A 26,154-nucleotide genomic window follows, 5' to 3' on the forward strand; every position below is an offset into this window, starting at 1 on the left:
AGGTCATAAATACGATCCAATTGCAAAGTGGCTGAATTTTGATCACGTGATCATGTGGAATGTCAGCCTCTATGATGCTTGCTTGTTATCGGCTGCTGTAGTAATGGGGCGGGAGGTTGGCATTTGGGAGGGGGATGTGAGCTGGAGAGAGATTGCCCTGTGTGAACAAATAGGGAGGAAAGGTTTTCCTTTCTTGAGTTTTGAACGGAGGCACGCCTGACATTAAGCAAGATCTGCTTTATCAGCCATCCCGGAGAAAACTCTACCATGGGAGCTGAGCAAAGAATGTCTAATCAAGGCAGCAACCAAGAGGACATGAGAGCTACTGTCTTGACTCCCCCCACCCCCAAGTCCCGCTGAAGCTGGGAAACTTCGGAGTGGATGTCTGAATTGTAGATGAAGGAAAAACTGGTCCGAGTCAAATGGTCACTGGGCGTAGGCTGGATGGAGGCTCCGGAGGAGATTCTCTCCCCCCCCCAGGTAACAGCTGCTAGACACCGGCGTGGAGAGGTGGCCTGGCTGGCGAAGCTGACAAAGAAGACCTCCTGCTGACTCAATCCCTGCATCTTCTGCAAGAAGCTCTTGAAAGTCGGAGAACACGTGAAAGGTATGCCTTAACTGCGCGTGAGGAGGCTGAGCAACTGCGGGGGAGGGAGGCAGAAGCCCCTGGATAACCAGAGAAGATTCCTAGAGCTCGGCCAGAGTCAGTGCAGGCTGCAGGAACTAAAGTGGTGGCTGCAGCCCAGCCCCCCCAGTGGGGGGGTAGTCCCCCGGAGACGCCGAATTCCAAAGTTTCCTCATCTAGCAGTAAAATATGGAGGAGATCCCAAGGCTTTGGGATTCTTCCTAGCCCAAGTTTGGAATTGTATGTATGAGTATGGGGAGAATTTTGCTTCGGAAGCGGCAAAGGTGAGGTGTGTCACCATGGCCCTGGAGGGATCATTAGCTGACTGGATGGTGGGCCTCCATAATGAGGATTCCCCACTGCTGAGAGATTACGACCGATTTATGACGGCCCTCCGAGTGCGCTTTGATGACCCCTTAGCTGAATGAAAGACTAGAACCAGGATGAAAACCCTAAACCAGGGGCGGAGATTGGTGACCGAATACATCCAGGAGTTTCGCGAGCTGGTTTGCCACACATGGAGGTGGTCTCAGATGGAATGTTATAAGGATGTCTACCAAAACTGCTGTTCCCAAACGCCCCCCCCCCCGAGACCTGCAGTGCTGGTATGTGTTGGCAGCCAAGGTGGAAATTGACCTAGCCAGAGATCGGTACCATGGGGGCTGCAGCTGAAACAAGCCTGCTCTGAAAGAGGCCCCTAGAGCTGCAAAAGGGGGGCCAGCATCCAAGCCCAGATCCACAGCATGCTTCAGATGTGAGAAGGAGGGGCACTGAGCTGCTAATTGTTTCACCCAGCCTGGCTCCAAGCCAACCATTGCTGGAGGGAAGAGAGCTGAGAAGCTGCCACCAAAGAACCACGAAATGGCCCTGAAAGGTGTGGAAGTAGTATAGTTCGCTTCTCCAGGCCTGGAGGAGTTGGAAGCTCTGACCACCCCGGGGGACAGTGAAACCAAATCCGAAGATGACCCCCTTGGTAAGTTGGCACGGGGGTCCCATGACCATTCTGGTGGAGTTAAGGGTGCCTTCATCAGGCGTCCATGGGAAGATGCTAGCCCCTTTGGAATCTGGTTGTACTAGGTGTGTAATCAGCCCAGAGGTGGTGAAAAAAATGGGACTGAGACTGAGGACAATGAAAGTGCCCATAGCGTTTTGCCAGATGGGGGGGCAGCCCATTTTGTGACTGAACCAGTTGAGATGCGGATGGGGGACCACCGAGAGACTTTGAGTTTTATCATAGCCCCTGGAATGGAACGGCCCCTCTTGCTCAGATTACCCTGGCTCCGGAAATGGAACCCTCATGTGATTTGGAGGAAAGGGGTGTTGCACATCCACTCCACCCAGGAGGGGAAGGAAGGGGGAAAACCCCTGTGCATAGCCAAAGCCGGGAAGGAGCTGGCAGTGGCAGTCAGCAAACACATTGCTGGGGAGGAGAAAATCCCTAAGGAATATTGGGACCTCAGGGAAGCGTTTAGCGAGAGGGCTTCAGATGTACTCCCACCCCATTGCCCCATGGACTGCAGTATAGAAATCCTCCCAGGGGTGAAACTCCCTAAACCAAAGATCTACTCCATGACCCCTCGTGAGCTGGAGGAATTGCAAAACTTTATTGATAAAAACCTAAAACGGGGTTCATCCAACCAGCTAGGCCACAAGTGGCCACCCCGGTGTTGTTCTGTGGGAAAAAAAGATGGCTCTCTTCTTTGTGTGAATTACAAAAATCTCAATGCCATTTGCGTGGAAAATGTTTACCCATTATACCTGATGAAGGACATGCTAGCTCATCTGGCCAAGGGGAAGATTTTCACTAAGCTGGACTTGAGAGAGGCTTACTACTGAGTTCGAATTAATGAAGAGAATTAGTGGAAAACAGCCTTCAATTGCCCTTTGGATTGTTTCCAGTTTTGGGTGCTCCCGTTCGGGCTACGGGGGGCACTAGCTGTGTTCATGCAATTGATAAATGAGGTGCTGCATGAACATCTTTACAAGGGGGTCCGGGTTTACCTAGATGACATTCTTAGTTATACTGAAACCATGGAGAAACATGTGAAATTAGTGCGTTCAGTCCTGAAAAAACTCAGGGCTGCTGAAATGTATGCCAAGTTGTCAAAGTGCGAATTTCACCAGACTAAAATTGACTTTGGGTTACCACATGTTGCATGAGGGTATTGAAATGGACCCAGAGAAAGTCCGGGCAATCATAGAGTGGGCGGCCCCACACACCCACAAGCAGCTGCAAAGCTTCCTAGGCTTTGCTAATTTTTATCGTCAATTCATTCCCTCTTTTGCTAAATTTTTTTTTGCTGAAGCAAAAAGGACGACTCAGGAGTAAGGCCAGAAGATGATTGGCCACTCCCATAAGTCTTAAATGACCAGCAACGAGCCATTGAGTTCTTTGTAGAAAAGCAACGTTGATTCCAGATTCTTGAACTTTGTGGGGGTTTTGCCAAGAAAAGCCTTTGGCAGGTTACCAAAGACATCAAAGGTTGGTGATAAGACCGACAGACTGGTTATGAAGAATTTGTTTTGGACTAAACTGAGAATGAATTAATTCTCAGCTGTTTTAATAAAATAAGTTTGTTCAGGATTTAATTGTATTTGGTAATCGGTCACAACACCCATGATTCGAAAGCCGCTGGACACTTTGGGTTTGTGAAAACATTACACTTAGTTAAACGACAGTTCTGGTGGCCATATTTGAAAAAGGACACAGAGGCCTATGTCGCTAGCTGCCCTGTGTGCGCTTCATCAAAGAGACCACCTGGAAAGCCACCTGGATTACTCCAGAATGTTGCTAGCCCTAGTGCTCTGTGGAAGCAAATATCCATGGACTTCATTATTGAGCTGCCTGAGAGGGGAAAATACGGTCATTTGGGTGATCACCGTCTTAATTTCCAAGCAAGTGCATTTTGTACCCTATTCCAAGATTTCGTATGCAAAAATGCTAGCTAAACTGTTTATTCAACATGTTACACAGGGTTACACAGGGTTCTAGAACACATTATTTTGGATAGGGGGGTAAAATTCAGCTCCCTCTTCTGGAGGGAATTCCTGAACTTGTAAAGTTCCGCTCAAGGCCTAAGGTCCGCCCACCACCCTCAAACTAACAGGGCCTGTGAATGCACAGGTTCTAGAGCAGTATCTTAGATGTTATGTAAATTATCAACAAGACAACTGGGCCGACTTACTGTCTTTTGCAGATGTCACTTATAATAATTCCATCCATAGTAGTACCGGTTTCACCCCATTCAAAGTGGTTTCTGGTCAGGATGTTGTGCCCATTCCGGAGCTGCTGCAAGAGAAGCCACACATCATTAGTGGATTGGATCGAGCAGCTTCAATTTATCTGGCCTGTTACTCGTAAGGTGTTAGAGGAGGCTCATTGAGCACATAAGAAGTATGCTGACAAGAAAAGAGCTATGCCAAAAGATTACCAGGTTGTGGATAAGGTTTTCTTGTCCACTAAGTACTTACAGACTACCCAGAAGTCAAAGAAATTGGGGCCTAAGTATGTCAGGATTGTCAACCCGGTCACGGTTCAGCTAGAGTTACCAAAAACCCTTAGAAGAATTCACCCTGTGTTTCATGTTAGCTTATTGAAACCTGAACATACCTCATAACTCCGACCAAATCAACCTACCCCTCATGTACCCCTGCTCATAGAAGATGAGCAGCATTTCGAGGTCAAAGAGATCCTTGATTCAAGGAAACATAGGGGGAAAGTACAGTATTTGTTGCCTGGAAACATTTTCCACCTTCTCATTCTGAATGGGTAAATGAACGAGATGTCAGAGCACCAAAACTTTTACAACTGTTTCACGCTAAGTATCCTAATAAGCCTTAGTCTTCTTCTTGTAGAATATCTTGTATATTGGGTTGTTACGTTGTTTCTGTTTTGTCTTATGTTTTCTTCCAGGGCTAAATTCGGCCCTGCAGGAGGGCCGAATGTCAGCCTCTATGATGCTTGCTTGTTATCGGCTGCTGTAGTAATGGGGCGGGAGGTTGGCATTTGGGAGGGGGATGTGAGCTGGAGAGAGATTGCCCTGTGTGAACAAATAGGGAGGAAAGGTTTTCCTTTCTTGAGTTTTGAACGGAGGCACGCCTGACATTAAGCAAGATCTGCTTTATCAGCCATCCCGGAGAAAACTCTACCATGGGAGCTGAGCAAAGAATGTCTAATCAAGGCAGCAACCAAGAGGACATGAGAGCTACTGTCTTGACTCCCCCCACCCCCAAGTCCCGCTGAAGCTGGGAAACTTCGGAGTGGATGTCTGAATTGTAGATGAAGGAAAAACTGGTCCGAGTCAAATGGTCACTGGGCGTAGGCTGGATGGAGGCTCCGGAGGAGATTCTCTCCCCCCCCCAGGTAACAGCTGCTAGACACCGGCGTGGAGAGGTGGCCTGGCTGGCGAAGCTGACAAAGAAGACCTCCTGCTGACTCAATCCCTGCATCTTCTGCAAGAAGCTCTTGAAAGTCGGAGAACACGTGAAAGGTATGCCTTAACTGCGCGTGAGGAGGCTGAGCAACTGCGGGGGAGGGAGGCAGAAGCCCCTGGATAACCAGAGAAGATTCCTAGAGCTCGGCCAGAGTCAGTGCAGGCTGCAGGAACTAAAGTGGTGGCTGCAGCCCAGCCCCCCCAGTGGGGGGGTAGTCCCCCGGAGACGCCGAATTCCAAAGTTTCCTCATCTAGCAGTAAAATATGGAGGAGATCCCAAGGCTTTGGGATTCTTCCTAGCCCAAGTTTGGAATTGTATGTATGAGTATGGGGAGAATTTTGCTTCGGAAGCGGCAAAGGTGAGGTGTGTCACCATGGCCCTGGAGGGATCATTAGCTGACTGGATGGTGGGCCTCCATAATGAGGATTCCCCACTGCTGAGAGATTACGACCGATTTATGACGGCCCTCCGAGTGCGCTTTGATGACCCCTTAGCTGAATGAAAGACTAGAACCAGGATGAAAACCCTAAACCAGGGGCGGAGATTGGTGACCGAATACATCCAGGAGTTTCGCGAGCTGGTTTGCCACACATGGAGGTGGTCTCAGATGGAATGTTATAAGGATGTCTACCAAAACTGCTGTTCCCAAACGCCCCCCCCCCCGAGACCTGCAGTGCTGGTATGTGTTGGCAGCCAAGGTGGAAATTGACCTAGCCAGAGATCGGTACCATGGGGGCTGCAGCTGAAACAAGCCTGCTCTGAAAGAGGCCCCTAGAGCTGCAAAAGGGGGGCCAGCATCCAAGCCCAGATCCACAGCATGCTTCAGATGTGAGAAGGAGGGGCACTGAGCTGCTAATTGTTTCACCCAGCCTGGCTCCAAGCCAACCATTGCTGGAGGGAAGAGAGCTGAGAAGCTGCCACCAAAGAACCACGAAATGGCCCTGAAAGGTGTGGAAGTAGTATAGTTCGCTTCTCCAGGCCTGGAGGAGTTGGAAGCTCTGACCACCCCGGGGGACAGTGAAACCAAATCCGAAGATGACCCCCTTGGTAAGTTGGCACGGGGGTCCCATGACCATTCTGGTGGAGTTAAGGGTGCCTTCATCAGGCGTCCATGGGAAGATGCTAGCCCCTTTGGAATCTGGTTGTACTAGGTGTGTAATCAGCCCAGAGGTGGTGAAAAAAATGGGACTGAGACTGAGGACAATGAAAGTGCCCATAGCGTTTTGCCAGATGGGGGGGCAGCCCATTTTGTGACTGAACCAGTTGAGATGCGGATGGGGGACCACCGAGAGACTTTGAGTTTTATCATAGCCCCTGGAATGGAACGGCCCCTCTTGCTCAGATTACCCTGGCTCCGGAAATGGAACCCTCATGTGATTTGGAGGAAAGGGGTGTTGCACATCCACTCCACCCAGGAGGGGAAGGAAGGGGGAAAACCCCTGTGCATAGCCAAAGCCGGGAAGGAGCTGGCAGTGGCAGTCAGCAAACACATTGCTGGGGAGGAGAAAATCCCTAAGGAATATTGGGACCTCAGGGAAGCGTTTAGCGAGAGGGCTTCAGATGTACTCCCACCCCATTGCCCCATGGACTGCAGTATAGAAATCCTCCCAGGGGTGAAACTCCCTAAACCAAAGATCTACTCCATGACCCCTCGTGAGCTGGAGGAATTGCAAAACTTTATTGATAAAAACCTAAAACGGGGTTCATCCAACCAGCTAGGCCACAAGTGGCCACCCCGGTGTTGTTCTGTGGGAAAAAAAGATGGCTCTCTTCTTTGTGTGAATTACAAAAATCTCAATGCCATTTGCGTGGAAAATGTTTACCCATTATACCTGATGAAGGACATGCTAGCTCATCTGGCCAAGGGGAAGATTTTCACTAAGCTGGACTTGAGAGAGGCTTACTACTGAGTTCGAATTAATGAAGAGAATTAGTGGAAAACAGCCTTCAATTGCCCTTTGGATTGTTTCCAGTTTTGGGTGCTCCCGTTCGGGCTACGGGGGGCACTAGCTGTGTTCATGCAATTGATAAATGAGGTGCTGCATGAACATCTTTACAAGGGGGTCCGGGTTTACCTAGATGACATTCTTAGTTATACTGAAACCATGGAGAAACATGTGAAATTAGTGCGTTCAGTCCTGAAAAAACTCAGGGCTGCTGAAATGTATGCCAAGTTGTCAAAGTGCGAATTTCACCAGACTAAAATTGACTTTGGGTTACCACATGTTGCATGAGGGTATTGAAATGGACCCAGAGAAAGTCCGGGCAATCATAGAGTGGGCGGCCCCACACACCCACAAGCAGCTGCAAAGCTTCCTAGGCTTTGCTAATTTTTATCGTCAATTCATTCCCTCTTTTGCTAAATTTTTTTTTGCTGAAGCAAAAAGGACGACTCAGGAGTAAGGCCAGAAGATGATTGGCCACTCCCATAAGTCTTAAATGACCAGCAACGAGCCATTGAGTTCTTTGTAGAAAAGCAACGTTGATTCCAGATTCTTGAACTTTGTGGGGGTTTTGCCAAGAAAAGCCTTTGGCAGGTTACCAAAGACATCAAAGGTTGGTGATAAGACCGACAGACTGGTTATGAAGAATTTGTTTTGGACTAAACTGAGAATGAATTAATTCTCAGCTGTTTTAATAAAATAAGTTTGTTCAGGATTTAATTGTATTTGGTAATCGGTCACAACACCCATGATTCGAAAGCCGCTGGACACTTTGGGTTTGTGAAAACATTACACTTAGTTAAACGACAGTTCTGGTGGCCATATTTGAAAAAGGACACAGAGGCCTATGTCGCTAGCTGCCCTGTGTGCGCTTCATCAAAGAGACCACCTGGAAAGCCACCTGGATTACTCCAGAATGTTGCTAGCCCTAGTGCTCTGTGGAAGCAAATATCCATGGACTTCATTATTGAGCTGCCTGAGAGGGGAAAATACGGTCATTTGGGTGATCACCGTCTTAATTTCCAAGCAAGTGCATTTTGTACCCTATTCCAAGATTTCGTATGCAAAAATGCTAGCTAAACTGTTTATTCAACATGTTACACAGGGTTACACAGGGTTCTAGAACACATTATTTTGGATAGGGGGGTAAAATTCAGCTCCCTCTTCTGGAGGGAATTCCTGAACTTGTAAAGTTCCGCTCAAGGCCTAAGGTCCGCCCACCACCCTCAAACTAACAGGGCCTGTGAATGCACAGGTTCTAGAGCAGTATCTTAGATGTTATGTAAATTATCAACAAGACAACTGGGCCGACTTACTGTCTTTTGCAGATGTCACTTATAATAATTCCATCCATAGTAGTACCGGTTTCACCCCATTCAAAGTGGTTTCTGGTCAGGATGTTGTGCCCATTCCGGAGCTGCTGCAAGAGAAGCCACACATCATTAGTGGATTGGATCGAGCAGCTTCAATTTATCTGGCCTGTTACTCGTAAGGTGTTAGAGGAGGCTCATTGAGCACATAAGAAGTATGCTGACAAGAAAAGAGCTATGCCAAAAGATTACCAGGTTGTGGATAAGGTTTTCTTGTCCACTAAGTACTTACAGACTACCCAGAAGTCAAAGAAATTGGGGCCTAAGTATGTCAGGATTGTCAACCCGGTCACGGTTCAGCTAGAGTTACCAAAAACCCTTAGAAGAATTCACCCTGTGTTTCATGTTAGCTTATTGAAACCTGAACATACCTCATAACTCCGACCAAATCAACCTACCCCTCATGTACCCCTGCTCATAGAAGATGAGCAGCATTTCGAGGTCAAAGAGATCCTTGATTCAAGGAAACATAGGGGGAAAGTACAGTATTTGTTGCCTGGAAACATTTTCCACCTTCTCATTCTGAATGGGTAAATGAACGAGATGTCAGAGCACCAAAACTTTTACAACTGTTTCACGCTAAGTATCCTAATAAGCCTTAGTCTTCTTCTTGTAGAATATCTTGTATATTGGGTTGTTACGTTGTTTCTGTTTTGTCTTATGTTTTCTTCCAGGGCTAAATTCGGCCCTGCAGGAGGGCCGAATGTCAGCCTCTATGATGCTTGATTGCTATCGGCTGCCATAGTAACGGGGGGGAGGGAGGTTGTCATTTGAGTGGGGGATGTGAGCTGGAGAGGGATTGCCCTATGTGAACAAATAGGGAGGATTGCTACTGTGTTCTACTGTGTAGCTGTATGGACTTATTTATGCCCAGTCAAGGTCAACCATCTGAGAATACCAGATGGATTAAAACACCTGAAGATGCTGCCCACATGACACCAATTGGGATGGAGATTGGATTACCCTGGGTCTTTGGGGGGAGGGATTTGGGGATACTTTCAATATGTAACTTTCGTGCTTTTTGCTTTAGATCTTGCTTTTCTTTTGTTGCTATCAGTTCAAATTCAGTAAAAGTACCTTTCTCTACAAACTTGGAGTTGGGGTTTTCCTCCGTTTTGAATGGAGACACGCCTGACTGCAATGCAGTAGAATAGGCTGTTAACACATTAGCATTATATTCCTCAGTACTCTCTCCATTACTTAATCCTGAGTTTACAAAGATTTCTAAAATGTCACTGTTTTATTTTTCCTTGAGTTGTAGAAAGTTACTCTTGAAGAAGGATTCACAAAGCTTTTGCTTATTTCTATCTCTCTGTCTCCAACTGCGTTGGAAAATAATTTTGTTTTCATAATATAATTAAATAATTAGCCATTCCCATTAAACTCTTCCATAATTTCTGATTCAATAAGGACCACGAGCTCTAAATGGGAGCTTGTATTTTATCTATATTGTTATGAGCATGCAGTTGGGTTTTGCTGAGTATTCAACTTTTATTGGAATACCCTTTTTAACTGTTCTTACAGATTACAGATAGGGCTGAAAGTGCATTGAACAAGTAAATAAGGAAATTTTGCACCAGAGTTCAACAAGAAGCAACAATAATCTGAGCCATTTGTAGTCTAAGGGATTAGGTATGAGGTGAAAAGATATCCATGAATTTCCTTTTCATCGCAAGAGGTGAATCCTGAGAGTTGTTGTTTTGCATTGTGAATAATTGATTGCTTCCTCTTGAATATCTTGCAGCGGCTATAGAAAGAGTAAAAAGCAGTCAGTTTCCAAAGAGTCAGTTAATGTGACATCAGTGGAAAAGCTCAGGCAGAAGCTCCCTAACAAATGTTCCCTTTAATGGTGTTATAGTATTTGTTTATTCTAAAAGGCCTGACTGAGAGGTCTGCAAAGTGAAACAACTGAATAATTATTTTCTGCTGAGTAAGCAGAGGCTGCTGCTGCTGCTGCTGTTACTGCTGCAGACATTGGAGGAGAGATATACCTTATCGAAAATAAGATAACTTTACAAATAAAAGGACTGAGCTAACAAAAGTTGAGTAGTGAGAAGGCGTGTCAAACTGAGTCACAGGTGTCAAACTCGGCGTCACATTGTCATCACATGATGTTTTGCTAGTTTTTTTCCCTTTGCGGAGCAGAGGAGGGTATGGCCTGCATGTGATGCATCCGGTCCACAGGCTGTCAGTTTGACACCCCTGCCCTAAATTAGTTTGTACTATTAACGTGGAAACCTATGATTTGAAATAATAAAACTCTGTCTACTGGCAATGCTGTAAGGAAAACAAAATAAATGAATATACTGTCATGGCATTTAGTGATACTGATATAATGAATAAGTATATACAAAGTTTTTCATATGCCTTTTAATTATATTGTTCCATGTGTTTTAGGTGATTGGAATTGGCGCAGGGCAGCAATCCCGTATCCACTGTACCCGCCTGGCTGGAGACAAGGCAAATTTCTGGTGGCTCAGACATCACCCACGAGTACTTTCCATGAAGTTCAAAACTGGAGTAAAAAGAGCAGAGATTTCCAATGCTATTGATCAATATGTTACTGGGACCATTGGTGAGGTAAAGCAATCAAACGCATAAATAGAAACAACTCTAAAATCATATGTGGACTTCAACTCCCAGAATTTTCCAGCCAGAATCGTGAGAAGCTCAGTTCCAGTTCTGGGAGTTGAAGACCACTCATCAAAGTTGCTAAATTTGAAAAACACTGATGCATATCATTACCATTTGTTTCTTTTTGTTTCTTTTTTTTTTTTTTAGTCGGCCACACCAAAGGCCTGGTTTTCTATATTTTTATTATTATTTGAAAATATACATCCATATTGTGTGTGAACAGAGTTGGTTCTGGATATCATTCATATTTATCTAATTCGCAATAACTATGTTAGTAATATCTACCACATTTATCAAATTTAAGCCTTACATTGTTTAATATATATATTTGTATATATCATATTGTTTAAACATACATAAACAAAAAATGCCTAACTCCTCATCTTTATCTCTATCTTCATCTCTATCTTTCTTGTTCAATCTAAACATTTTTCTATTGTATATAGGCAAAATTGGTTCTGCGTATCATACATATTAATCCAATTCTCACTAAAAATGTTAGTAATCTCTGTCACATTTATCAAATTTAAGTAATCTCATTATATTATTTAAACATACATGAGAGAAAAAAAACCTAACATCTGTAAACTTCTAATCTTTCTATTATTTTTATTCATTCTATAAAAAAATTATATTCTAATATTTCCCCTATCTTATTTTATTTCTGCCTCTTTCAGCTTACAACCAGGCTTCTTTAATATTTACCAGACAGTTCTTTCTATCCATCATCTCTTCTCCTCTTCTCCTCTTCTGCTTCAATTCTTATCCATTTTTTAATACGCCTCTCACAGCCCTTATCTTTATCTCTAACTGCCTTTATATCTTTCTTGTTCAATCTAAACATTTCTCCCAGTACAATCTTGTACTACCAATTCTCCCAGATGTCTGCCCATGTCACAGTTTCCTTATAAAAAATAACTTCCTGCCTTTCCAGTTGTTGATTTGTCTGTTTTATTTCCTTCGGTCTTTCAACCTTTATCAGCTGGTATGTCAGTCCTATTTTTTGCTCCAGTCCTTGATTTATTTGTTGATGTGGCCAATCCATCTGTTCTCTCCGCTCCTTTTGCTTGCCATTTGTCTGGTCTTCCTCTTCGTCGAGCTGTTGCTTCATTTGCCGATTTTTCTGAGCCATATTTTTCCCCTGTTCATATTCAATTTGCTGGCTTAACTCTAACCCTAAACATTTCATCTAGTCTTTCTGTTACTTCCACCAGTTCATGGGCAGTTTGATCTTTATTCGTTGTTCTTTGCAAAATGTTTTCCATTTTCTCATCTATACCATCGATTGAATCCATAATATTTTGGAGCAACAAAGTCATCTCATTAAGGAATCCTCTCATTTCCACAGCTGTTCCTTCAACTCCAGTCATAATAGCAATAAAGGTGAAATAAACAATAAAGCCACAATCTAGTTCAGAAAGAGTCCAAAATTTCCAGTTATTAGTAGATGGAGCTCTCATCTCAAATTTCCATGCTGTCTTTTTTCCAGCAGGTATTTATTTCACTCAAAATCCATTTCTTTCAGAACACAATTATTTAAATGAGCCAGTTTCAACATTTACTCATCATACTCTGATGGTCCAAGGTATTTTCCAAGTTCTTTAAGTGTGTTCTGTGGTTTTAATCTTTTATTCTAGCTTCCCAGAGTCTCTTTTATAAAATATTTTTCTTATTTCCACTTCTGGTAAGCATAGAACAATAAACAATTAAAAGTCACAGCCACCAAATTTCCAGGAGTCTAGGAATCGCTTCCCTTTCATCAGCAGATGGCGCTCTCGACTTACTTTTCAGCATAGATCTCTTTATCAAAAATATTTTCTTTTGCCGCTTAAACAATTATATTTTTAGAATATCTTCTCTAGGATTTTTTTCCCCCTTGGGGTAATTTTTAAAGAAAGGAAAAATCATCTCACCCAGAAACAATCTCTGTTCACAATTCTCTTCACTCCTGCACTTTCTTAGGTGTTCTGGCTGTCCCCAGCTTCATGGCAGCCATGTTGACTGCTGCTGCTCTTCGGATGAGGGGGATTTTCCGGTTCAGGGAGGAGAGATGCGGCTCTCCTCGCCCTGCAAGATGCCCTCCTTTGCTTCACTACCCCTACAAGGTGGCTATGGCTTCTTTTGGAGCCCTCTGACGGGGAGAGCTCAGAGCGTGGCCGCGAAGCTCACGGTCCTTGCTTCCAACGCCTCTGGAAGCACAGCCGAAAGTCTCATTACCACTTGTTTCTAATGAACCATGTTTCAAAACAAGAGTTTCAACCATTGAAATTTGTTCTTTTTTTCAAAAATATGTTATGCATATCCAAAACAAGCTTAGGGATCCATTATCCCTAATGGTTGTGCTAGATTAGAATCAAATGGGAATGAGTACTTTTGAAGTTAGTCTGTTTTTTTAAAGGTTTGGGACATTGTTGGATATTACTTTTTTCTACACTGAGGGAGAATCTACAAAGTCTCCCTCAAAGTCATTATTTTGTGCTGGTTCTGGTCCTTCATAGCAGCTAAATTCCAGAAGTGATAGGTAACTCGTAACTTTTGTCATATCTTCCTGGAAATTTTATTCATGTTTCTGTTTATTTAACATATCTTTGGAAGGATTACTAGAAGAGAATAATATTGGTAGCACCAGTTTTATAGCTTTTCCATATCAGTCCATAAAGGCTGTTGATGTTGCTAATCACTGAGAATTTGTCTGGACTGCATAAAAATGTGTCTGCTTTTTAAAAATGATGATTGAGAACATGCTAAATATGGGTAATCTTGAGGTACAATTGTAATGAAGCCTACCCATTATGGTTGTAACATTAACTGAATCACATTAAATAAACAAATCCCATCCCTCCCCAATTCATATGTTATGTCGAATGCATGGGTAGTTAAGTGCACATGGGGTTCCTCAGGGGTAGCGAAGACCATGGCCTCCAGCATCTCAAGCATCCTTCCACCCACTGAGATACTGTATCTCATGGTCGCTTCCCACCCCATGGTGTCTCCACAGCTGCTTGTGCCTTCATCACATCAACCCCCTATTAGCAATCACTTTTGAAGTTTTCCAAAGCTCACTGCATGACTGGGCCATGCAGTGGGCAACTTTTTCTCAGATGCTGGCAAAGCTGTTTTTTCCCCTCACATCTTGTGTTCTTACACTCATTTTTGCACACAGATGGAATCATCTGTAAGAAGATCTGTCATGTCCCTGTAAGCCACCTTTGGTTCCAGCCTGAGCAGTGCCACAGGGACCCTCTATGTGCTGCTGGGTAACTGATTTAAATGAGCTGCTTTGCGGATTGCAGCCCAAAAGCTAGTTTGAACTGGAGGACACGGGAGGTTGGGCAGCCAGCCAGAATGGCAGCGGAAGAATCGAGTCCCTCGCTGTTGCCAGGGATGGCCGAACCCCTCACAGCGAGCCAGATCAGAACAGCCACCAAGCGCCATGCCTGGGAGCCCTATACTGCCCTTGTTTGCTCACCTCTGATGCCTTGGATGCTTGAGCCTAGGCATCACTCCTTGGCAGTGGCGGAAGGGCACTCCCATAGCTGCCCACATTCCCATGAGAGTCCCCTCCCTCAGGGAGACCCATGCAGCTGCAGAAGCTTCCCTGTCTGCCCAATCTTCTCTGCAGCATCCGCAGCAGGCTGAACCAGAGCACCAAGCTCTCCATTTCTGTCTCTGTGGCAGTGCAATTGGTAAGGTTCGGGCAGAAGAAATGGAGAGCTTGGCACACTAGTTCGGACTGCTGCATGTAGTGTGTGCAAAAACAAATGTGTGTAAGAATGCGAGATCTAAGAAAAACCTCCAGCTTTGACAGTGACTGAGAAAAAGATGGCTGCTTTTCTGCTGTATGGCTCAGCATGTTCTGAAGCTCTGGAGATCTTCAAAAGGTAAGAGTGATCGGTAACAGGGTGCAGAGGAACATGTGGAACCCAATGGGCTAGGAAAACAGGCCCAGTGCTTGTGGAGACCCAGCTGGGCAGGATGGGGGGGTATCTCTGTGGTCTGCCGTAAGGGCAATTTACATAACTTCGGGACCAGGAAGTACTTTTGGCAAGGATATCATAAGTTTGAACCATTGCTAAGTGAATTGTCATAAGTACCAATTACTTAAACTAGTTAAATTTCGTTTGAGAAAGAAACCCTTTTGTAGAGCCATCACCAATGATTGAAGACAAAAACATTCTGCCTGGATTAGCCTTAGAGCAATAAAGATGCCTATTTATGTGAAATCTAACTTGGCTATAGCAGATGCAAATTATTGTAAGACACGTATTTGTGGAACTCTTTTGAAAATATTTGGGAAACTCATGGATATTCCAAAGGCTTTTGATCAACATTATCTTTTGCACCAATGTTTTGTGATTTCCCCATTAGGACCTACTACCATACCCCTCCCTTCCTTACTAACATTGTCCTCTGGGGCCAGGTGCAGAGTCCTAAAGAATATTGTGCTTCCTGGAGTGTACATGAGCCTCAGGTCTTTCCAAATATATTCTCCTCTAAAGAAAGCACAGGGGTACCTGGCATGGCTTATGGCTTGGCTTAACAATTCATTCTTTTTCCCCCCAAGTTTTTTTATTTTGTAACATATAAAAATTCAATTTTCAATTAAACTGTGTGTTTTCTGGGTACAAATAGTTTTAGGAGGTAGTAATCAAAATATTTACATTCATTGTATTCATTACATTAGTATTGATTCTATAATAATGATGATGATGATGATGATGATGATGATTACTTATCCATTTTAACATACCTCCCTTATATCATTGATCTTTTCCTTATATTTCCCTGTTTCTAACTCCTGTTTTTATCAGCTAACCATTCATAAAATAAATCCCAGGTCAAACAGTATTCAGTTTCTTTCTTTTCCTTAATTGTAAGTGTTAGCCTGTCCATTTCTGCATATTCTAGTATTTTTTAATCACATTTTCATCTGTAGGGATCTCTTCACTTTTCCATTGTTGTAAAAATACAATTCTAGCTGCAGTCAGTTCATTCTTAAGGACTCAACAGACTGCTACACCAGAAAGAGCCATGTCTTCATTTTTAGGAATCCTGTAAGGCAATGGCACATCTGATCATCAAAGATGACAGCTTGGCTCACTGCTTAATATATTTCATTGTAGAACCGACAGTAACAAGACTATTCATCTATTTGAGCTTACCAGAAAAGTTTATGTTGATAGAGGGAACACTAAAGCACAGTAAATTTTATCGTTTTCTGCAGAAATGATTATAAGACAACCAAATGTTCTTATCTTTATCTGAAAAATTAGTTGTACTAAATAAAATTGATAAGAAAACAAGTCAACCAGTGTTGTTGATTTTTTGAGGCAGTTGGGAGCTCATGAAAGTTAAAAAACAGCTTATGACATTTGGCTTAAAATAATCATACATTCCAGCCATAAAAACTGATGCTGTGGCTCTTAGAACAGCCCTGTTTCAAATTATGGGGCTAGGAAAAAGGTGGATAAAACAAATCGCCACTGTATTTGCCATGTTTATATGAATGAGATTTCCTCCATTTAGCAGATGATTAAAAATACATTTTTACAGGGTGAAGACTTTGCAAAGTGGAAGGCACAATTTGAGGAAGTTCCCAGTTTGCTTACTGAAGCAGAAAAAAAGGCCTGGATTGGAAAATTAAAAGGTGTCTCACTAAGCTCTGATGCATTTTTCCCTTTTAGGGATAATGTAGATAGAGCAAATCAGGTAAGATAGTGACATTGTGATCTTTTGTTCAAGTCACATAATTTATTTTATTTATTTTTATTTTATTTTTAAATTAATATACCGCCCTTCTCCCGAAGGACTCAGGGGGGTGAACAGCCAAAATACAAAATTTAAAAGCAATTTAAAATAAATTAAATAATTTGGCCCAACAGTTTAAATACCCCATTCAAATTCAAATTAAAATTAAACAATTTAAAAAATTTAAAAATTAGGCCAGCCTGGCTTGGTGAAATAAGAAAGTCTTTAAGGCCTAGCGAAAAGTTCGTAAGTCCGGGATCGTCCGTATCTCTGGGGGGAGCTCATTCCAGAGGGCAGGTGCTCCCACAGAGAAAGCTCTCCCCCTGGGGGCCGCCAATCGACATTGTTTGACCAACGGCACCCCGAGGAGCCCCTCTCTGTGAGAGGCTCTCGGTAGCCGAAGGCGGTCTCATAGATATCCAGGTCCTAAACCATGGAGCGCTCTAAAGGTGATAACCAACACCTTGAATCGCACCCAAAAGCCAGTGCAGCTCGCGCAGGAGAGGTGTTACATGGGAGCGCCATGACACTCCCATAATCACCCGCCCGGCCGCATTCTGGACCAGTTGGAGCCTCCGGATGCTCTTCAAGGGGAGCCCCATGTAGAGAGCATTACAGTAGTCCAGGCGGGACATGACGAGGGCATGAGTGACCATGCGCAAGGCATCCCAATCCAGAAAGGGACACAACTGGTGGATCAGGCAAACCTGATAAAAAGCCCCCCTGGCCACAGCCATCATATGCTCTTCTAAAGACAGCCGTGCATCCAGGAGGACACCCAAGTTGCGAGCCCTCTCCACGGGGGCCAATGACTCGCCCCCGATAGTCAGAGATGGCACCAACTGACTATATCGGGACGCCGGAAACCACAGCCACTCGGTCTTGGATGGGTTGAGCTTGAGCCTGTTTCTCCCTATCCAGATCCGCACGGCCTCCAGACACCAGGGACATCATAAAAAATAAAAGATGTTCTTGTTTAATCAACTACCCATACTCTAATGGAAATGTTTGGCTCTTTGAAACATACTTAAAGCAGCAAGCAAGCTAGATTACCACACTGGGGTGATTGTCGACAAGCGTTAATTAGAGAATGATCCGTAAGATGTATCTCAGGCTGATACCTACATTGCTTCCTGCAATTCCAAATCAGGCTCCCTTAATAGTCTTTCTTTTGGCAATTTAGCACTAACACAAAATACAAGCTTCATTTCATCTGCTGAATTTCCAAATTCACAGTTCCTTGGTTAACTAACTTAAAACATTAGTGAAGTTTTAAAAAAAAAACATGTTACCAACTTGTTTGGTACCAACTCAAAAGAAATGAAAAAAAAAAGTCTTGTTAGTAATTGCCAGTTCAATAAATCAGGACTCACTCCAAAACAGGAGTTTCTTCTACCATGAATTGCAAAAGAAGAACTTGAGAGTCCTCTGACCTTTTAATCATATGCTGAGTCTGCTCTAGAAAGCCAGAAGTTATTCCCATCTTCTCCAGTGCCATGTAAGGCCTCCTGAGAAGAATAAAGGTGATGAAGGCAGGAGTGGCATGCAACTTTCCATTACGAATACATCCTATGCTTACTTTCTGTGGCGATTTCTACTTCCCCTTTATTCACTGACCACTGAGTTTTTCTAATTAGTCTGAGCTCAGCAATCTGTAGCCACTTTTGACATTTTGTTATTCTTGGCAAGACAGCCCACAGAAGCAAACCACACAGTTTGTTCAGGGTACCTCTCTACAATCTTCCGACTCCATCTTTTAATCAAGACCAGTGGGAGTTACCCTTAAAGTAAAAGTAACAGAAGTGTATCACAGATACACCCTTAACTTAGATTTTGCCTCAGGTGTTGGGATAGGCAGTCTGGATATAATTAGGATTGAAATCACTCATTTGTAATGTTCCTACCATTTTGGAGAGAAATATGTAGGACTAGGAAACACATTTCCTCTGAAATTATGGAATGCAGTGGGATGTTATGGGCAATTGACATGATTGCTGCCAGTGCCCTTCACCAGTGCTGAGTTTTTGCTAGTACTGCAATCAAGAAAGCAAAGAGGTTAATGTCTAGAATGCTACTGAGGTTGAATGAAACATCTAGGTTATTGCACTTGCTCTATTACAATAAGGGCGATAAAAAGGACTTTCTTAAGGTTTCATTGCATTCTCAAGTAACAAATCTAGAGCTTTTAAAAATTACATGCAGATTAGTATTATACCCAACAAATAACCCACTGTGTTATATGATATGCAGAGATTTGCAAGACATACCAAAGTCAAATAATCCATAATTAAGTGCTGCCATTGTTTCAGATCCAAATGGAGTGTTTGTCTAGTCTTGTAGGAAGTCTAAATTTTTTAAGCTGAGGATCCAGACTGCAGATGTTGATTCTTGCCCAATAATAGTTATCTTGGCCAATTAAGCTATCTAGAAGAGGGGGTTGAATGCTTCATTGCATTAGCAATAGCAATAAGACTTATATACCGTTTCACTGCTTTACAACCCTCTCTAAATGATTTTACAGAATCTGCATATTGCCCCCAACAATCTGGGTCCTCATTTTACCTACCTGGGAAGGATGGAAGGCTGAGTCAACCTGGAGCCTGGTGTGATTTGAACGGCCAAATTGCAGGCAGCTGACAGTCAGCAGAAGTAGTCTTCAGTACTGCATTCTAACCATTATAACCAATTTATATTGGTTGCAGTGACTCAATTTTATGTGATCCTCTTCTGAGATCTGACAAGCAGTCAGTGGGGAAGCCACATTCACTTAATAACCATTTACTAACTTAACAATTGAAGTGATTCACTTAACAGCTGTGTTTTCCTTTCTCAGAGTGGAGTCCAGTTCATTGTTTCCCCGTCTGGTTCTACTGCTGACCAAGTTGTGATTGAAGCCTGTGATGAACTGGGAATAACTCTTATTCATACCAACCTTCGCCTATTTCACCACTGATATTTAAAAATCAGTATTTTTGAAGCATATTCTTTACACAATCTGCTAAATTCTACATATGTTGAGAGTACTAAAATAAGATAAAAATTATGAAAATTTCTTGAAAAATAAAAGTGCAAAACTATCAATAGTGAATTTGAATTCTTTAAGAACTTGGCATGGATGTGGTTTCCATCAGCACATAAAATCATTTACTGCTTTTTATCATTCTCAGCTAAGGATTGTACATACTGGAAATTTGTTTTTAAATTAGTGAACCTGACTGAGATGTTCATTAACAATAGAATGGAAGTTTGTCCTGAAAACGATTCCATGTAGATACAAATATGATTATTTCTGGATGGAACAATTGTGCAGAGAAAGCAGCATAAGGAGGATGTTGGCATCACTTTAGTATTATTTGTAGATGTATCCATCTCATCTGAAATTGGTGCCAGAAAACTACAGGGATTTGTCCAAGACAGTTCCCCAAGTCTACACTAACCTGAAGGCACACACACTCAAACACAAAAAAACCCTCTCATTAAGCCGAGCTGTATGATGGGAGCCTTTGTGTGTGTGTCAGCATACATTTTGACAGTGGAATACATAGTGATAGTACTTGGAAAAAGAATTGTTTGTATGTTGTATTAATTTTTTTGTCTTGCTTTTAAAATCTCCATTGTGCATTCTTGTCCTTTGACTAGTTAAAACAATGTTTTAATAAATGTTTTAATGAATAGCTAATACTTTGGAAGATGAACTCAAGATCCAGAAGCACTTTGACAGAGTTGAATACTGGGCCTTAAGTAATAAGATGCAGTTCAGTGGTAAGAAAAGTAAGTTCGAAAAGTAAGCAGGAAAAACCAAATGCGTAAGTACAGAATAGATGGTACCTGGCTGAACAGTATTTGTGACAGAGATTTATGTGTCATAGTGGGCCATTACATATGTATAAGCCAGCAATGTGCTGCAACTTCCCCAAAAGCCAATGCAGTCCCAAACTGCATCAACAGAGGGATAGTATCAAGATCACAAGAAGTGATAGTACTGCTTTATATTGCACTTTGAATACTGCATTCATTTCACCACAATACAAAAACGTTGAGATCCTGGAAAGAGTGCAGAAAAGCTACAAAAATGATCTGGAGACTAAACCATGCGTTGAATGGTTGAGGGAGTTAGGTATGATTAACCTATCAAAGAGAAGGATTGGGGGGACATAACTCTCTTCTCTTGAGGGGCTGCCACAAATAGACTTACCGTATTTTTCGGAATATAAGACGCACCGGAGCATAAGATGCACCTACCTTTTTTGGTGGTTGTTTTTTTTTAAAAAAGATTTTTTTTTATTTTTTAGACAAACACACATACAAACATACAATGTATTTTCTTTGAACAGAGTATTTGGCCGGTTCACAAATTTAAACAGTTTTTAGTCATTTCAATTAAATTTACAATTTCTATATTTCCTTTTTGCCATATTTATTCATCTATTTTTTTAAAAAAAACCAACATTACTCTTCATTCTCATCTCTAATCTTAATCAAATTCAGTTTTCCCTTTCTATTCTATATTATACCCCTTCCCATTGTCATCTGTTTTTATATCCATCCTCACATTGGTTAATTATTTAATATTACAATTGTTTAATACAAATTCAACATTTTTATATAAATCAATTAGTTATAACTATCTTTTTTGTATATTAATCGATATGAACATGAATATTTCAATTATTTCCATGCAATCCAATTTCTTATAATCAATTAATTATATTTACCAATAATAATAAACCAAATAATCTCCCCCATATATTCCTCCAAACCACAACTTAACCATTTCTGCTTTCAACACAATATACAATTTGTAGGGAAACAATAATAAAGATAGAATATAAAATACTGATATACTAGATTTAGTAAAAGCTTGTTATTCTGTAATCATTAGGTTCCTTTAACATATATATTGTGCTTTTATATTTGTATCACATACATTATTCCTTTCTATTTGTATCTCCTGTTACAAACATTGTTATTAGGCCTCTGAACTGTATCTGGTATTTGTCAAACGTATGTCCCTGCCATTTGACCTGAACTCATATCAATCTCTGTGCCATTTAAAAGCATGGTACGTATCTCTGTTGGAACTACAGCCATCAACAAAGGGATAATTTACACCTCAGCCCTAATTTATGTTTGATCTGATAAGATCCTGTCTTCCAGAGCCAGGGGCTAAATGGCCAATTAAGTAAACAAAGAAATGCTTAAGATAAGACTAATTGGAAGTTTAGATTCCTTTGCAGGGCAACAAAGAATACACAAACATAAATTAAGGGGCCAGAGTTGGGGATTTAACTGGTGTTTTAAAGGTATAAAAAGAGGTTACATCTTCTCTTTGTATGTGTTTGGAATGCTTTTACCCAGCCTTTTGTCTTTGATCAAAGATTAAATGTTGATTCTTATTCAGGCCTCCGTTTAAGTCTTTCTTTTTGGTTCACTGAGGGCTTAAGCGTACAGCCGGACATTACAAATTAATAGTATCTCAATTATTACAATTCCCTAGTTAAATAGAGCTTTTTTTCTTTTGTGTTTTAAAATCTTGAACTCTCCTTTTTTGCCCTAAATTTCTCATTGTTTGCACCTACCTTTTTTGGTGAGCAAAAAGAAAAAAAAAAAATCTCTGCCTCATTTTGTCATGTTGCAGCAGAGCCTGCTTTACTTTCAATTCAGTTTTTTTCAGCGCAGCTAGGGGGAAAAAAATCTGCTCCAGCACTCTTTGCATCTAGCAGCAGAGCCCTGCACAAAACAGCTGAGAGCAAATCAGCTGAGAATCGGGAGGCCGATCTAATCAACTTGTGCTAATTAAACCTATGCTGAAGCTGAAAGGGGTTGTTTTTTCTTGCTGTTTGCTTGCAAGGAGGTAACTGCTGGGAGGCACAGGCCAAAGGGTGGGGGCCAGTGGGTGGGCAGGGCTATATTCGGTGTATAAGGCGCACTTAAATTTTCACCCCTTTTTGGGGGATAAAAAGGTGTGTCTTATACTCCGAAAAATACAGTATTTTTTAAGGCACCAGAGGGCAGATAAAAAGTAATGAGTAGAAGCTTGTTAAAGATTCAACCTACAATTAATGAGAAATTTTCTGACAGATCAATGGAAAAACTTGCCTCCTGGATTGTGGTTGCTCCATCACTGGACCTTTTAAAAAATAGACTGGGCAACCATTTGACTAGGATGGTATAAGGCTTCTGAAGCTTTGAGCAGGTGGATTGGACTAGAAGATGGGCCCCTTCCAGCCCTATGATTCTGATTGTTAAGACTTTGAATCTTTGCTTGGTTTTGGAATTCTTAATATTGTCCCCTCAAAACTGCTTCCTCCCTTTCCACTAGTACAAAGACCCAGGAATTTATTGGAACATCACTCCATCTGCTTTCTCAACTCCAGATATTGGATTACCATCAGAGATGGTGTTGTATACTTTGGCGTCCCACACTCCTACTTTCCCAGTAGCCTAAATGATTTACTAGGAAGAAACTTGGGGTGGAGACCTAAAATTCACTCCTTTTTCCCATCACAATCTGAGCTGTAAAGGTAGTCTTACGATAGTTGGGACTTACGATAGTTGGGACCAGAATTTTTGCTGTTAAGCAAGATGGTTGTTAAGTGTGTGATGCCCAATTTTATGACATTTTTTGCACAGTCAAGTGAATCACTGCAGTTGTTAAGTGAATCATGCAATTGTTTAGTGAATTCAGCTTCCTCTATTGACTTTGCTTGTAAAAAGCTGGTTGGGAAGTCCACTTGTGATCACACGAGTAGTGCAGCTATGGTGCATAGCTGCATAGATGCATAGCCATGCTGGATGCCAAGTGCCCCACATTTGATTGTGTGACAATGGGGATGGTACAGTGGTCATAAGCGTGAGGACTGGTCATCAGTCACTGCACCTATTGCATTGTCTGTAGTGATGAAATGCTTCAAGAGATTGGTTCTCCAACACCTTAGGACATGCCTTCCACCGGACTTTAACTATCAGTTTGCCTACGGGGGGAACAGGTTGACAGACTACGCCATAGCTACTGCTTTGCATTCTGTAGCGAACCATCTGGAGAAACCTGGGAACTATATCAGGATGCTTTTCATACACTATAGCTCGGCCTTCAATACCATCTGCTGAGCATCCTTATCGAAAAGTTGACTGACTTGGATTTTCCCTCTTCCATCTGGATCAAAGACTTTCTGAGGAACCGGCCACAAAAGGCTTGGGTCTGCCATATCCACCCCACCCTGAAGCTTAGCACTGGCTCCCCACAGGGCTGTGGGGAGCCAGGCTGTGGGCTCAGCCCCTACCTGTATTTACTGTACACGATTGTGTATCGTCTGACCCATCCACTGTGATTAAGTTTGCAGATGACCCCACTATATTGGGTCTTATTACAGGTGGAGACGAAACAGCGTACAAGGGGAGATTCAAAAACTATCCACATGGTGGTTAAAAAACAACCTCCACCTGAACATCAGCAAGACCAAGGAGATGGTGCTGGACTTCCAGAGGAAGAGAGGAACCTGCCCCACTTTACATTGAGAGGGGCTATGTAGAGAGAGTTACCTCCTTTAAATTCCTGGGAGTCCATCTCAGCGAAGACCTCACTGGAAAAACAACACGATCCAGGTGGCCAGGAAGACCCAAGAGACTCCATTTCTTAGGGTCTTGTGTAAAAATGGGGTGGAACAACTACTCCTTTTACCGGTCCACAATAGAAAGCATCTTAACTTATTGCATCATAGTATGGCATGCCAGTCTGATGGCCACGGATAGAAAAACATTAGAGGGTGGTGAGCAAAACATCGTGAACAAAACATCGTGGGCTGTCCCAATACCACTAGATGAGATCGCTAGGGCTCGCTGCCTTAGAAGAGTGAGGAAAATTCTCAGGGACGACTCTCACCCTGGTCATCACTTCTTTACCTTCCTACCATTGGGAAGGAGATATAGAAGTATACCCAACAGCACAAACAGGCTGAAGAACAGTTTTTATCCGTGGGCTGTCAGACTCCTGAATGAGAAATAACATAACTATGTAGTATGATGGACTGCAGGGCTGGCGCAATGTGTAACATGTTCACACTGGTGCAGTATGACTGGGTGTTTTGTTAATATGATTTATTGGGTTAGGAATTTTCTGTCTTCACTATGAGTTGTATTGTGTTGTGGGGGTGCACTGAGGGAGCTCAACCAATCTCACTGTACATATGTTGTGCACTGACAACAAAGATTTGAAATTTGAAATTGTAAATTGAGGTCCATCTGCAGTCCTCTCCTGTTGTAGATAACCAGGCTAAGCTCGAGGGAGGAGTCAAACGTCATGAGTCTCAAATCCCCTCAAGAGAGAGCCAAGTCCAGTCCACCTTGAATTCCATTAATTCTTTATCTACTGCCAATTTGCTTTGACAATAATACAGATTCTTGCAATTAATATTCATTTGAACTGCCTGATTTTCCTGATTTCTCACACCTTACACTTGTGTAGACCAGTCAGATGCAGCTATGTACTGTAAATTGGGTAGGATATACAGTATGTACGAATCACAAGATCTCAAATCTGTACCCCCCTTTCAGTCGATCAAACCCTGTAGCCTGACCTGCTGATGGTGAGAGTCCAGAAAATGTTTGATTTTCCCTCACCTTACACAGAAATGGGAAAGGATACTGAAACATAATGTTGTAGGCAACTTCTCCAATTTGATATATTCCTCCCAACAGATACTTGCACCAATCTCCCCTCCATCTCTAAATGTCTTTATATCAAACTGAGAAGGTGCTTTCGACTGAGCATTGACATGTACACTGTTCCTGTCAAGGTCTCTCTTAAAGAGACCTGTGTGTTTGCCTTCATAACTGCACAGTAGACTCAAGCTCTTGAAGGCTGCTCGCAACCAAGAAAGAAAGGTGGTTGTAGTCACAGTCACATCTAGTGCAACGAAAAGGGCTAGGCTACAGAATCTTGAGTACTGGATATTTATACTTTTATCTCCCATTTATAGGTAAATAGAATAGCCCTATCCATCTATGATCCCAGGACTCTAATAATTCCTAATTATTTACTTAGAGAAATTTACTTTTCCATTCTGGATGGACCATCCTATGCGGATGGACCAAAATGTGGATGTTTAAAAAGACAAGTTAAAACTTCCACTCTGGTAGAAAGCTCACCGGGCAATAATGGGGCAATAATCCATTATCAATCTAATTTCTTTTGGAGCTTTAATTTGGAGAAAAAAATACATAGGGAATTAAAGAATTTAGCAAACTTTCTATGGCTAACTATAATGCCTAATATCAGTTCTCTTTAGTTCTATTCTGTTTCTGTGGGCTGCTAAGTATAACAGTGGTGTCAGAAGTGATTACAGATTGCTGAGCTCAGATTAATTAGAAAGAAAATCAGACAATAGTTCAAAAAACGCAA

General features: G+C 42.3%; 1 protein-coding gene across 1 annotated transcript in view; it reads left to right on the top strand.

Annotated features, from left to right (window-relative positions):
• ATIC (5-aminoimidazole-4-carboxamide ribonucleotide formyltransferase/IMP cyclohydrolase) overlaps nt 1-22,154 on the top strand; it is a 105,449-nt gene extending 83,295 nt beyond the window's left edge. The window contains exons 14-16 of the mRNA XM_034433479.3: nt 10,770-10,952; nt 16,560-16,715; nt 19,588-22,154. Coding sequence (XP_034289370.2) covers nt 10,770-10,952; nt 16,560-16,715; nt 19,588-19,707 — 459 coding nt within the window. The 3' untranslated portion in view covers nt 19,708-22,154. The remainder of the gene's footprint in view (nt 1-10,769; nt 10,953-16,559; nt 16,716-19,587) is intronic.
• Nucleotides 22,155-26,154: the final 4,000 nt, after the last annotated feature.

Source organism: Pantherophis guttatus, chromosome 1, assembly GCF_059756535.1.
Source record: "Pantherophis guttatus breed Tessera chromosome 1, ASM5975653v1, whole genome shotgun sequence".
Lineage (NCBI taxonomy): Eukaryota > Metazoa > Chordata > Lepidosauria > Squamata > Colubridae > Pantherophis > Pantherophis guttatus.